General features: G+C 44.5%; 2 protein-coding genes across 11 annotated transcripts in view; one reads left to right on the top strand and one right to left on the bottom strand.

Moving 5' to 3' along the window:
- The window catches only part of TP53BP1 (tumor protein p53 binding protein 1), a 74,568-nt gene extending 61,932 nt beyond the window's left edge, over positions 1 to 12,636 (top strand). For all 6 annotated transcript variants that reach the window (XM_059913454.1, XM_059913455.1, XM_059913456.1 and 3 more), the window contains 7 exons: positions 8 to 199; positions 620 to 835; positions 2,441 to 2,656; positions 6,542 to 6,636; positions 7,173 to 7,372; positions 7,882 to 8,027; positions 8,423 to 12,636. In XM_059913454.1, coding sequence (XP_059769437.1) covers positions 8 to 199; positions 620 to 835; positions 2,441 to 2,656; positions 6,542 to 6,636; positions 7,173 to 7,372; positions 7,882 to 8,027; positions 8,423 to 8,610 — 1,253 coding nt within the window. In that variant the 3' untranslated portion in view covers positions 8,611 to 12,636. The remainder of the gene's footprint in view (positions 1 to 7; positions 200 to 619; positions 836 to 2,440; positions 2,657 to 6,541; positions 6,637 to 7,172; positions 7,373 to 7,881; positions 8,028 to 8,422) is intronic.
- The window catches only part of TUBGCP4 (tubulin gamma complex component 4), a 47,808-nt gene continuing 40,568 nt past the window's right edge, over positions 6,516 to 13,755 (bottom strand). For 3 of the 5 annotated variants that reach the window (XM_059913472.1, XM_059913471.1, XM_059913473.1), the window contains 4 exons: positions 13,488 to 13,622; positions 11,927 to 12,043; positions 11,162 to 11,301; positions 9,497 to 10,551 (listed from right to left, as the gene is read on the bottom strand). In XM_059913472.1, coding sequence (XP_059769455.1) covers positions 10,539 to 10,551; positions 11,162 to 11,301; positions 11,927 to 12,043; positions 13,488 to 13,622 — 405 coding nt within the window. In that variant the 3' untranslated portion in view covers positions 9,497 to 10,538. Of the gene's footprint in view, positions 6,767 to 7,812; positions 8,889 to 9,496; positions 10,552 to 11,161; positions 11,302 to 11,926; positions 12,044 to 13,487; positions 13,623 to 13,755 lie in introns of those variants that run through there. The other 2 variants (XR_009500847.1, XR_009500848.1) reach the window with 2 other exon arrangements.

Genomic DNA, 13,755 nt, shown 5'->3' on the forward strand with positions numbered 1-13,755 from the left:
CTGCCAGGAGTGGTGAAAGGGCATAGGAAGGAGTCTGGAGAGCTGTACTACAGCATTGAAAAGGAAGGCCAGAGGAAGTGGTATAAGCGAATGGCTGTCATCTTGTCCTTGGAGCAAGGAAACAGACTGAGAGAGCAGTACGGCCTAGGCCCATATGAGGCAGTGACGCCCCTCACCAAGGCAGCAGATATCAGCTTAGGTAAGACCTTTGCTTCCTGAACAACCAACTGCCTCTGGACCCTGGCCTGCTTGTGGTAGGAGGAGTGGTTTTTAGAGTAGTCAGTAATGCTTCCCTGAATCTTAGCATTCCTTTGTTGTTTATGAGATGGTAACGAGCCAGTTTTTTTGGAGCCACTGCATAGCTCTATTTTCTTGCCAGGACCAAATAGTAAGTCCTCAGATTTTTTTTTGGCCTCCCCAGTTCTATAAGGGACCCAGCACATTTTAGTCATGGCAGACACTGAAACAGAAAATATGGTGGCCTTAAAAGAGGCTTCCTGCCCCCATGGGAGGTGGGGGAAAGGGTGTGGCGGTCTCTGAATCAGGCTGTGCCCAGCTTCTTGGCGTTCAGGGCCTCAGACCATGGGAGTTGACTCACCTTCGGCTTATCCTCCCATAGACAACTTGGTGGAAGGGAAACGGAAGCGGCGAAGTAACATCAGCTCCCCCGCCACCCCCACTGCCTCCAGCAGCAGCAGTACAACCCCTACCCGAAAGATCACAGAAAGCCCTCGTGCTTCCACCGGAGTTCCCTCGGGCAAAAGAAAACTTCCCACTTCTGAGGAGGAACGGTCCCCTGCCAAGCGAGGCCGGAAATCTGCCACTGTGAAACCTGGTGAGTGCTCCCTTTTGCCTCATTCTCCCTCGGACCACAGCGAATGCAGGGTCAGCTGCTGCAGAGACGGAGCTCGATACACGCAATGGCTCCTCCGTCCCGGTTACACAGCTGGAGTCCTGCATAAGCCTCCGTCTCCTAGCAGAGTCCAGTCGGGTAGATAGGAAGCTGGGTCTTGACTGGCAACATCCACTGACCCCTGTGTTGGTTCTAGGAGGGAGAGGAAATGTAATGCATTTTGAGCAGATTCAAAATAGGTGAAATTTTTCTTAGACCTCTTCCTTTTCCTGGCACCATCTTCCTCCGGAAGCCCCGCTCCCCTCTCCCTTGTGCTCAGGGCCCTTTGGCTTTCCCAGATGTCCTATTGAAAGCCAGTACCTTGGCTTGTATCTCGCCTCTCCCTACCTACCCCCAAATAACCCCTTTCTAGTCCCTCAAGTCATATTAATAGAGGAGTTCAATCCATTTATTGTTTACTGGGTCTCTAGTGTGACCCAGGCCCAGCCACTGTGGCTTCTGGAGACACAGAGGTAAAGTCCTCAGAGTCTGCCCCAAGGGCGCTTTCTGAGTCTCGCAAACTGAGGAAGTTCATTGGTTGTTACATCGTCCTGGCACCAGAGCTGCTTTTGTTTCCTGTGTATTTGAGTTGTGTCATCTGCATATCTATCTAACGCCTCTGCTGTGTTTCAGGGTATGTGAGGCATGGAATTAAGTGCGTCATACATCCTACCTCATATAATCCCTACGAGGTATAGGTGCTAGAATTCATTTTCTAGTTGAAGAATCTGAGGCACAGAAAAGTTGGCTAACTTTCCCAAGGTGACACGGTAATCCAGAATTCAGACTCAGGCAGTCTCACTTTGAAGTCCAGGCTTATACATGCTACATCAGACTGTTCTCTTGCTGCTGGTTTTATTTTAGGGAGGCATGACCTGTCTGTCATCTTAGCCTCCTAATGAGCCTACGATTCAGCTTCTCCAAGTCAGGTATTTGTTTTCTTCTCGAGGATTTATTGGGGCACTCCGAGCATGGGTGTTCTGGACTGGCTGATTCACTTACCTACTCCCCGGTGTTGGAAACTGGGGCAGTGGAAGCAGGCTGTTTTGATATTGTTCCATCAACATGTAAAAACACTTTATTACAAAGTTCTGTGCACTGTTCTGGTGAGGGTCAGGGATCGGGTGGCAGTATCTGCTGGGGACATTTCTTGGTGAACCCACTTTTTCAAAGGCTGCTTCAAAATATCACATATCCTGGGGAAATCAGGGCACTGGGCAGAGAAAGTGGGCTGAAGATTTCCAAACATTTTTCACTTTTACTTTATCTTTGTATTAGAATCACCTTTTCTGCAGATGACCTCAGAAGTATTTGGTTTGGCTGTATAAAAGCAATACTAGTTGATTTTCACTTATGAAAATAATGTATACATTGTCATGACTGTAAAACTTAAATACATAGAACTTTTCTGCACTGCAAACTTGTTCCTAGGTCGTTGGCCATAGGATTGGTCTTTGGTTTATAGCTCAAAAAAGTTCATCAGGACACTGCCTGCGCATCCCATCGTGCCCAGGAATGGTCTGTACCCTATGCCTCTGTCCTTCCCAGGTGCAGTGGGGGCAGGAGAGTTTGTGAGCCCCTGTGAGAGTGGAGACAACATGGGTGAACCCTCTGCCCTGGAAGAGCAGAGAGGGCCTCTGCCCCTCAACAAGACCTTGTTTCTGGGCTATGCCTTTCTCCTCACCATGGCCACAACAAGTGACAAGTTGGCTAGCCGCTCCAAATTGCCAGATGGTCCTACAGGAAGCAGCGAGGAAGAGGAGGGTAAGGCCCTAAGAAGCCCTGGGGGCTCTAACACGTGTACTTCCTTCCTTTCCATTCACTTTATGAACCATCTGTAGAGGAGGAAGGGCAAGTGGCAACTGGAATCATGGTCAGGGAAAATTAATTTAACCCTGCTTCTTGGTTTATAGACTATTCTCACAGAATTCCTTTTAGTGATCAGTTCCTCAAAACAATCCTGTGAGGCAGATGGGAGATAGATGTTACCCATTTTATAGACGCGGAAACAAGCTTGGAGAGGTCAAATAATTGCTTTTTATCCACGATAATGGTAGACTTGGGACTTAGAACCCAACATTCACTTTACCTACTACAATCAATCATCCACGTCAGTCAGGTTTCTGAATGCCCTGCCATCCTTCCCATTTGTGTTCTAGGGGCTAGAGTGAAGTTCATTCTTTTGAGGTCTGTGTGTAAGACTGGGAATGTGAGGTACCCAGTGTCCCAGGGTGATTTCAGAGAAAGAGCCCCTAGGCCTTTTCAACTCTTGTGTTTCAACCTTAAACTAAACCTACACACTTCTATGTTGTCTGTTACTTAGGGTTTGAGTAGACTGCAATGGGGAGAGGTAGAAATTATTTGAACTGTCTAAAGAGTGTGTGATCTAGGAGAGAAAACTGGGCAGGTACAAATATACATTGTAATATAAGTGACTGACAGCAGTGCAGTACCCAAATGTGTCTGCAAAGACTAACAGTCCCAATGGAGTGATGTTCTACAAGTTAGAGTTCTGACTAATGCTGAGTCTTGCAAGAGGGAATCGAATCAGGGAACATCGTTATCATAAAATAGCACCAACTGCAGATCTGTGATGGTTGGCGCTTCAGGTATGTGGATGATTTTCTTTTTTTTTCTTTTAAATTTATTTATTTTATTTTTGGCCGTGTTGGGTCTTCATTGCTGTGCGCGGGCTTTTCTCTAGTTGGGGAGAGGGGGGCCACTCTTTGCGGTGCACGGGCTTCTCATTGTGGTGGCTTCTCTTGTTGCGGAGCACGGGCTCTAGGCGCACGGGCTTCAGTAGTTGTAGCACACAGGCTCAGTAGTTGTGGCTTGCGGGCTCTAGAGTGCAGGCTCTGTAGTTGTGGTGCACGGGCTCAGTTGCTCTGCGGCATGTGGGAATCTTCCCAGACCAGGGCTCAAACCCGTGTCCCCTGCATTGGCATGCGCACTCTTAACCACTGTGCCACCAGGGAAGCCCCTGATTTTCTTAATTAACCAAAACTATATCTCACCAGCTACAGATACGTGGAGATCTGTTCAGGGACATGGGAAGGGTGGTCAGGGAGTTGCAGTTGAGGTTTATACTATCTGGAAGGTGCACAAACAGTTGTGAGTATTGAGGCTTTAGGGTGTGGGAGCAGGTGTAGAGTGGGGGGGGGGGTTTCAAGATTAAGTGTGGATCAGGCCTAGTTTGTCAGACAGAATTCAGATAGGTACAGTGGGAATTGAGGTGTGTGAGGAGTTTCCTAGCCAAGAATGTAGTTTGATCATAAGGGATTGGGAGTCCCTTGAGGATTCTGTGAAGAGGTGTGTCATGGTATCAAAACAGTGTTCATGGTCTGGTTTTGCTTTCACAATATTGATGGACTCTAGTCTTTATTCTTCAACACACTCCTAGCCCTTTCCTAGACCAGGACTTCACAAAGCAGCTCTATAGATGTTTTATTTGTTGATCCGTACAGCATGTCTAAGAAAGCTGGCTTTGGTATGAAATGCAGACTGTCAAATTCCTTAAAAATCTGTGAGCCTGTGTGAGATTTAATAAACCTGAGAATCCCCTCCATTCCCCTTTGCAGATATATCAAATGTTTTTAGTCCCATTCTTGTAACCATGAGTGAGGGGAGGTAGGTTTTGTCTAAATGAGGAGGAATTTGGACAGTTTTTTAGAGGGATCTCCATGTTTCTTATGGAACGTATGGTTATGGTGAATATGTCTGCTTTATGTTGCTCCTTCATCCTTAGACATTGCCCCAGCAGTACCAAAATCCTTTGATATTTTTGGTATTTGAGAATGTTTAAAGGTTCCTCTATCTCAAGAAGCCCGAGACGTTTGTATTAGAACGGTCCTCCACAGAATTACAGTTTTTAAGAAACTATGTGGTATATCTTGCAGATAAATGGGAATCTCTTTTATTTATATCAGGAGCTCAGTAAAATATTTGAATCAATCTTGTGAGACATATTTAGTAACAAGTTAAGAATATGGCACCTAGTCTTGTTAGGTGGCACACCATCAGGGACCCATCAGCCACAGGGATGGACTCCAGAGTTAGGTTTTAGTACCTTCATCCCTGATTTAGATGATGGAATTAAAAACCTGTTCATTTTAGCCTCTGGTTGGCAGGGCCACTCATGAAGTCAAAAGTAAAGAAAATTCAATCCAAACTAACTGAGAAAAATTAGAGAAAGGGACTGCCTAGACAGGGTAATATTTGATTACACAAATGCAGGAAATATAGATGGGGATTAAAATCTAAACAGGTTGGGACTAGAAACGGTCCTGGATTAAGTTAGACATAAAATAGAAGTCTTGAGACAAATAAAGAGCTGTGTGGGGCCTTGGCAGTGACTCAGCGGTAGAGTGCTGGTACTGAAAATTGTGGCATGATATATTGATATGGGCCGAGGATGCCATGGCAAAACTGAGAAATAGTCTTGCTGTATTCTGAGTTTCTTATAACCATTTAGAGTTTCCAGTTTGAGCTATCATTTTGAGAAGAATGTGGAGGATGCTGAGTCAAGAAAAGAGCAATGAACGTGAAGAGGCTGGCCAGTCACACCTAAACAGAGGCCTGAGTTTGGGGCATCAGCACTGCCTGAGCAGCTCCAGCAGCAGGGAGGGCACCAGAGAGCAGGGCGCTGGGCCGTCTCCTCTGGGGGTCTGCTCCAGCAGGTTTTACTACCGGTATGAGGGGGAAGGGAGTGGTCCTGGCACTGCACTTTTATACATTTGGTTGGGTTTTTTATTGGTGATAAGTTCATTAGAGCTTAATTTCTCCAACTTCCTAATTAAATAAAATCTCTCTTTTTTTTAATGTGTTATTTATATATGAGAGGAGCAGCTGATGAGAAAACAAGCTCAAATTAGATATTGGTCAAAAGAAGCAATTTCTAATTGCCTAGGGTCATTACAGCTTCAGCCTCATCTCTCATAACTTCTACTTCACCCTCAAGACTATAGAGCAGTCATTGATGTTCAGCGTCCTGAGGTACTTCAACACCATCAAAGGTAGATAGTTTTCAATAAAAGGTTGAATCAGGATTTTCTGGCTAACGTTCACTTTAATTAGTTGAATTTTAGAAACCCTATTTTCTTTGAGCATTTTGGTTTATCAAAGATTTAGTGTATAAGGGGGTAAAATGCTGATGAAGGGCAAATTTGAAGGCTTTATTATAAAAAGTGCTAATCAGTCATTCTTCATCTCCACAGAAGGCAGAATTAGAGGAAATAGGCTTAGTTTGCAGAAGGAGAGATTTAGGGTAGACATAAGGAGGAACTTCCTGATGGTAAGGGTTACTCAAGTTGGAGTACAGCACTGTGGGAAGTGGGTGCTGGTCCATCCCTGTGCACAGTCCCATGACTCATTCTTAGTGTAGAAACCTTTGATGTTTTCAGATGTAGGACCTGCCTCCATTTCTCATCTTCCTCCACCCCTCCTGCTCTTTCCCTTCTTTTGGCAGCATTTTATAGGCCTCAAGACAGATCTCTTTCTGACCCATGGGGAAGCCCTTCACCTGTGTCTTTGGGGTACAATGCTGTGGAGACAGCTGGGGAGTAGAAAAGGGGGCAGTAAGAAGCAGGCATAAAGTAGCAAATAAAAAACCAGCTGGTAGTAACTATTATCGTGGTTATGTCTCTTTAATAGAATTTTTAGAAATTCCTCCTTTCAACAAGCAATACACAGAATCCCAGCTTCGAGCAGGAGCTGGCTATATTCTCGAAGACTTCAATGAAGCCCAGGTGAGGAGTTTCTTTGTGTAGATTCCCAAAGGGGCAGTGATGAGAAGAGTCCACTTGCTGTACCGAGAAGGCGGCTGATAGGGGCCGGGGACAATGGATACAGTCGCTAGAGATTTCAGGAACTGGGAAACTGCCAAAACATTGTTGCATGAAACAGAATTTTTACTGTGTACAAGGAAGAGAAGTTAGAACCTTGGGTTACTTAATAGCTGTGGTTCTGTTGCTGGGAGAAAAGCAGATTAAAATTGGTGTTTAATAGCAATCCCTATTACAGTGTTGGCTAAATACTTGGGGTTTGGTTGTCCCTTGAGGATTTAGGCCCCTAGAAAGCTGCAGGTGAGGCAGGGAGATTATCTAGGGAAGCTACTTGGGCTTTTTAGTGAGAGAAGAGGCCTTGGGCAGAAGGACAGACTCAGTCACATTTTGGATAGTATATGGAAGTGTTCAGATCTGTTCTCTATGACTCATTAAGGCTGCTATTCAGGGGCTTTCCCCAGAAGTCACTAGACCCGTGGGTGCCGTTCCTTTTCTTCCAGTGTAATACAGCCTACCAGTGTCTCTTAATTGCGGATCAGCATTGTCGAACCCGGAAGTACTTCCTGTGCCTTGCCAGTGGGATCCCTTGTGTGTCTCATGTCTGGGTCCATGATAGTTGCCATGCCAACCAGCTCCAGAATTACCGCAATTATCTGCTGCCAGCTGGGTACAGCCTCGAGGAGCAAAGAATTCTGGATTGGTGAGTAGCTGAGAGCCCATCTAGAACGGCAGACAGGAAGACAGCAAGCTTCCAGGGGGGTAGAATCTAGGAGAGTAAATATTTCTAGAAACTAGAATGATCATAGGATAAATTACAGAATTTGAGTGGGTTTGAGATTATTTTAGCAGTTCATCTAGTTTGTTATCCTAGAGTATATTGGTTAGGGACCTTTTGAAAACGTGTGAGATTTTCATGTAGATTCAATATTCTCAGCTTGTTTTAAGCAACATGTTTAAAAATACAGGCTCAGGAGCATGATTTGGCTTATACTTGGCCTCAGGAAAAACATGGAAATCAGAAGGGGTAGATGAGAAGGTCAGGATCCCAGAAAAGACACATCATTCAGAGAAAGAGGGAAGCGGGGGTGGGGGGTGGGGGTGATACCCTAATGCAGGGCTATTGAAAGCAGTCAGCTGTACCTGCGTCCCTTTGCAGAAAGGCTGTCATTGGCTATTATCTGTCGTGCTGTTTCTCTGACTCCTTCGTAGGCAACCCCGTGAAAACCCTTTCCAGAATCTGAAGGTACTCTTGGTATCAGACCAACAGCAGAACTTCCTGGAGCTCTGGTCTGAGATCCTCATGACTGGGGGGGCAGCCTCTGTGAAGCAGCACCATTCAAGTGCCCATAACAAAGGTACCTGGAAAGTGTGTGTGTGTTGTTATTGCTCCAAGGATGTCCATGACCCGTGGCACTTAGGCCTTGTGGTCTAAGTCTCAGTTCTGATAGGGTGACCTTACCCGTGTTTCTAAGAGAAGAAGAGTACCACCTTCAAGAGGTGAGCCAACATGAGTGACGCACCGGGCTGTTTATGCTTCTCCTGGTGTCCACCGGTATACCTGCTAAACTCAAGGCCAGCATATAGTGATTGTGACTTTTCACTTTTGGTTGTGATCAGTGCCACTGTGTTTGACATGAAGGGCTTTAGTTTGGGCAGAGCGGGATATACTGGTGAGAAGGCTCATCTGTCTTTTTACTGGAGGGCTAAATTGAGTCTCCTTTCCTCACTCACCTTCCCCTGCTTCCTGCAGATATTGCTTTAGGGGTATTTGATGTGGTGGTGACGGACCCCTCGTGCCCAGCCTCGGTGCTGAAGTGTGCTGAAGCATTGCAGCTGCCTGTGGTGTCACAAGAGTGGGTGATCCAGTGCCTCATTGTTGGGCAGAGAATTGGATTCAAGCAGCATCCAAAATATAAACACGATTATGTTTCTCACTAAGGATACTCGGTCTTAACCGGTTTTATTCCCTGGTGTTGTGGAGACTGTGTTTTAACCAGGTTTTAAATGTGTCTTGTGTGTAACCGGATTCCTTGCATGGATCTTGTATATACTTTTATTTGCTGGACTTTTATGATAAAATAAATGTTGAATCTCTGGTTGTAGTAACTGGGATTTCTTCATCCATTTCTTTGAGCTTAATCATCTCAACAAATAGCAAGACAAACATAGTACCTTCTCTGCAGTTTTCAATGGGCTTGTTCATTGTAGAAGGACAGCTAGCCAAGGAAAATAACAAGGAGTGAATTTTTTTAAAGTTTTCTGTGGTATCATTGTCAAAAGATTAACCTGGGCTGTCTAAAATTCAGCACTTTCAAAAACCTGATGTTACAATAGGCCCAAATTTATAGTTGTGGCAGAAGTTGAGTGGGATTGGGCACAGCTCTTTTAGTTTTCTGGCAATGAAAAAAAAAAATCTCTCTTTAGAGTTGAGCTCACTAACAGCTGACCTGTGGGTACTGTACTCTCAGAGCCAAAAGGGAAAAGGACCAATTGTTGTGAAAGGGTGGTGATTATAAACTGGACGACTTGCTGCAAGGATAAACATGAGAAACAGTGATAACACTTGGAAATGTTTGTTAGAAGCTCTAGCCAGAGGTCCAAAATTTTATTACTGTTACTGTCACAGTTGCTGGAAGCTGTTCCTTCTGTACTCCTGGCATCATCCCTGTTGATGTCCTCTCATTCTCTGAAGTGGGCTTAAATATCTTTTTTTTCTGCCAAATAGTAAATATTTTAGGCTTTGTGGGCCATTTGGTGTGCCACAACTACTCATCTTTGCTACGACAGCATGAAAGCAACTGTAGACAATAGGTAAGCAAATGAGTGTGACTGTGTCCCAATAAAACTTTATTTACAAAAACAGGTGGCTGGCCATAGTTTGCTAACCTCTGCTCCAGAGGAAGCAGTGGAAGGGGTCATCTTTAGCTGGCAATTACAGGGAATAAGGGTGTATAGTATGTGGTGGAAGATGTAGAGATGAGGACCAGATTGAGTGGCTACACACGAGGCCAGAATGCTGCATTCTTTTTCAGTTTGGAGGGGGTAATTCAATGAGTATTTTGGTTCACACTGATATGAGATTGATGGTTATCAGTGATGGTTGGGCCAGATTACTCCTGTGGTCCTTCTAAGATGGGATAATTAGACCTGCATCTTTCAGTATTCGAAATCTAACAACTTTTTTTCTTTAGGACCTTTTTTCTTTGTTAAAAAATACTTTGAATACATTGTCAATAGCCAGAATTATTACCCTCTTACCAATCTGAAATAATTGGAAGTTACTGGTAAAATTCTTCAGATTCACAGTTTTAAAGATCCTTAAGGATAGGAGACGCTCAGTTTTAATTTCTGAAAGAGGAAAGGAGGTCTATGGGGTGTGGGGAAGCCTGTCTTACCTGGTGCCTTTCTTGCTCAGTGGTAACATCCAGAATTTGACTTATTAATAAATGTAATTCCTTTTTCACATGAGCCATTTAACGTTCTGATCTGTATAGCTTACTGCTGTGTCTCTCCCAGTTTGAACAGTACCTAGGCACATAAGTGCTCAGTAAATGAACATATCCGACGAATGTTCTCAATGTAACAGATCCTGCATGGTCAGCAGAGGGAGGGCTGACGCCACAAGTCCTCCTTGGTGGATGAGTTAAGAACTCCCCTAAGGTGGGGCAGGTGCCCCTTCCACATGGGAAGGAGGGGGGAGGATTTGTATCCATGGATGTTCAATAACTGCTTCTAGGAGAAAAGGTAGAGCTTTTCCAGTAGCTGCAGACATACATACAGTGTCTGGCCAGAGAATGGGACGTTTGTTTTGAATCTTCTGTTACAACGCAGGGGATTGACTGACTTAGTTTGTGGACCAGAAATTCTCACATCCCGAAACTGCAAAAGAAAAAAAAGAGTTGCATCAAAATATCATGCTTTCCCAAGATTTTCTTCAAAGAAATATGAATCAGGGCAACCTGTGATCTAGACAATCTCATCTTAAAACTCTTCTTGCTAATAAAATCACTTAGGAGAAATCTGCTTGACATTTCAGAGAGAAAAAGCAGAATAATAAATTGCTTTTTTGAATGGGACAGACTTCTGAGAGAAGACATCTACCACTGAGTCTCACTACTAGATTTTTAAAAAGTTTGGAGTGAGAAGGAGCAGTCCCTTCCTTTCAGAGGCAAAAGCTGGGGGGCAGGGAGGCTGGGGTGGGGTACGCTAAGGCTGCACGGCCGGTTCGCGTCACGCTAGGGACTGACGCCCTGCCTCAGCGCCAGGAGTGTTGGTGCTTTACTCTGATGATGACTTTGACTGCAAAATAATCTTCACTGATGATCAGACACAGCCCTTTCTCTGCTGAGCCTTACTTTCCTTGTTTATAAAAGGAGGGTATTTGGACTAGATGATGGCTAAAGTCTCCTTCCAGCTCTGGAATTCTACAACTCATTACAAATCTCCACACACACAGTCCACTGAGTGCCCCAAAGGCGGCTGTTCCTACCTGCCCAGAGTGCCACCAGCCTGGGTGTAATATTTGTTATAATCTAGTCGTAACAGTAGTTGAGCCAAATCCGAGTTGATCTGATGATTGCGAACACTGGAGAGAATCTTGAATAGGAGTGAAGACTGGCGGCTAAAACCCTGCAGAGAGAAGGACTCAAGCTGTCATTCCTCTTAGACTTACCAGCTATCCATGTGGAGTGAGGGGGCAGGGGAGATTCCCTGGAAAAGTCTTGCTGAAAATTCTACAGTACCAGCTGGCCTTCCCCATTCCCATTTCTGTTAGCTCCTAAAATGACTTCTTCATACCGAGTCCACAGAATGCATGACTTCCTATGAAAGTACTCTCATACTCAGTAGGAATTTAGCAGCCAGCTTCAAATTAATATATTCTGTTGTGTACTGGGGTTGGGGAGAGCCTGTGTTTTCGTTACAGGCAGATAATTATAATCTCAGTGAAATAGAGGGTTAGTTCAAGGAAGTAAGGAGGTTGGATGTTAGAAAGTAAGAACAAAGCCAGTGCATATTTGGTGGGCTGAATAAACTATTCAGGGCTGAATTATATTTGAACGCTCAGGCAGCACATAATTATCTGCTTTAAAGACCGATACCAGCATTTTTTATCTTTGTATCTTATTATTTCTGTGTGTATGTATTGGGGAAATGTTTTAACTGACTCAGAGGAAAAGATCACGATTTCCCATCTACAAAACCACCCCTGTCCTTTGGACAGGGCTGCTTACTTCCAGTGGCCAGGCTGACTTACCTTCACCAGGATGCTCAGCTGGGCGGCCCCACGTTCATCCAGTGGGCCCAGGTTCTGACTGACCAGCGAGCAAAAGCTGTGGCAGAGATCTAAGATTTCATTCAGGCAGTGAAACACCTAGCCAGGAAACACAGTTGACATTAGGAGAAAAAGGAAGATACACCTGTGAAATTAAAGATTTGGGAAAATAAGAGCCAACCTATTCCCATTCTCTACATCTGACCTCAGGAGAGACAATGCAAGTCCTGCCAGCCCCTCAAAATGCAACGTGTAAAACACTCTTCCCTTCCAGGCAAAGACACTGTCATTCTTAGTCACCCTGCACGAAACCTCCACTCGAGCCACATTAAACTAGTCGTTGTCTCTGGGACCCACCGAGTGTGCTCCCACCTTGAGCTTTGCTTTCAGTGTTGTTCCCTGTGCCTGGGATACTCTCCTTAATACCAGCTTGAGTCCTACTCCCAATGGCACGCTCCCTTCCCCACCACAGCCTTTAGCGACCCCTTGCTTCCCTCTCTTCTATATTTACCTGTACTGTTTACTTGGCGTTTGTTCAGGCCGTCTGTGTTGTTACTGATCTGTGATGTATGTAAGTCCTGTTTCTCCAACTAGATTGTGAGCTCCTTAAGGGCAGAGCCATGACTTATACCTCTTTGTATCCCCAGTGCCTTGCATACAGTAAGCACTCAATAAATATTTAATGACGATCACCTGCTCTGATATTCTGTTTTCCCCACGGATGCACTCATACCGTACAAGGACAGTCTACCTGTGACAGTGGTTCTTGGTTGTTTTCAATTCACAGAACCCTTTGGAGTGGCGTCTACAGAACTCACTCTCCCTTAAAAATAACAGCCCCAAATACCAGAACAAAAGAGTGTGGCACAACTGAGGAATAACAAGTAGCTCCCGTCAAAGATAAAGCATAACTGTTCTATTAGAAACTACAAGGGGTCATTTTCATCTTCCTGCTTTTTCATCCTTGAACTGGAATCAGCTTGTGAGCTTTCAAAGATTGGTGCCTGGGTTCTAATTTAAGTGCCCTGGGTCCTAGATTCTTTTAAAGCTCCCAGATGATTCCCACGTGGGTCCAAGGCTGAGAATAACTTCCCTGAGGGAGATACACAACATACGTACATACATATGTACACACACACACACAGAGGGAGACACTGCTCTAGTTGTCTGTGAAAACAACTTACAAACTGGTCGATCCTGATCCACAAGATTTCTAAGAAAGTAAATTCTACATGCTTTTCATTAGTCTTTCTGTGGTGTCAGAAAGGTTTTTAAAAATTTCTTTAAATCCTTCCTTCTGAGGGTTAAGCATATATTCTTTCATCTGTAGCTGCTCACCACATCCTATGATATAGTATTTCAGAAATTCAAAGACATTTAAGTTCCGTTTTAGTATTCCCTCTTAGTTTTGCTTTATAAGTTGTTAAAAATGTTTAAAGACAGAGATTGAAAAGTTGCTTAATGATAGTTCCATATCCTGGCAAGTGCCTAAGGGAACAGTCAGGCTAGAAGCAGTCTGAGGAAACCAACCAGCCCTACTTACAGGTTTCAACAAGATAAAGGACTGGGCCAGCAAATTGCTCAGGAAGTGGTCATGAGCCAATCGGATGCTTTCAAAGTCTCGGGTAGAATTGATTTGATGAAGCAGCTGTGAGAACTGAGATTCCAGCACGTCAACCTGGTAGACAGTTGCACAAATAATTTTAGTACCTTGCATAGTCTAAGTACTCAAGAACATCAGATGCCTGAGAGGATGAAACAGAAACTCTTTGCCCCCACTCACCTTCCTCCTATCCAAGCCCCTTTAAAGC

This window comes from Balaenoptera ricei, chromosome 2 (assembly GCF_028023285.1).
Source record: "Balaenoptera ricei isolate mBalRic1 chromosome 2, mBalRic1.hap2, whole genome shotgun sequence".
Taxonomy (NCBI): domain Eukaryota; kingdom Metazoa; phylum Chordata; class Mammalia; order Artiodactyla; family Balaenopteridae; genus Balaenoptera; species Balaenoptera ricei.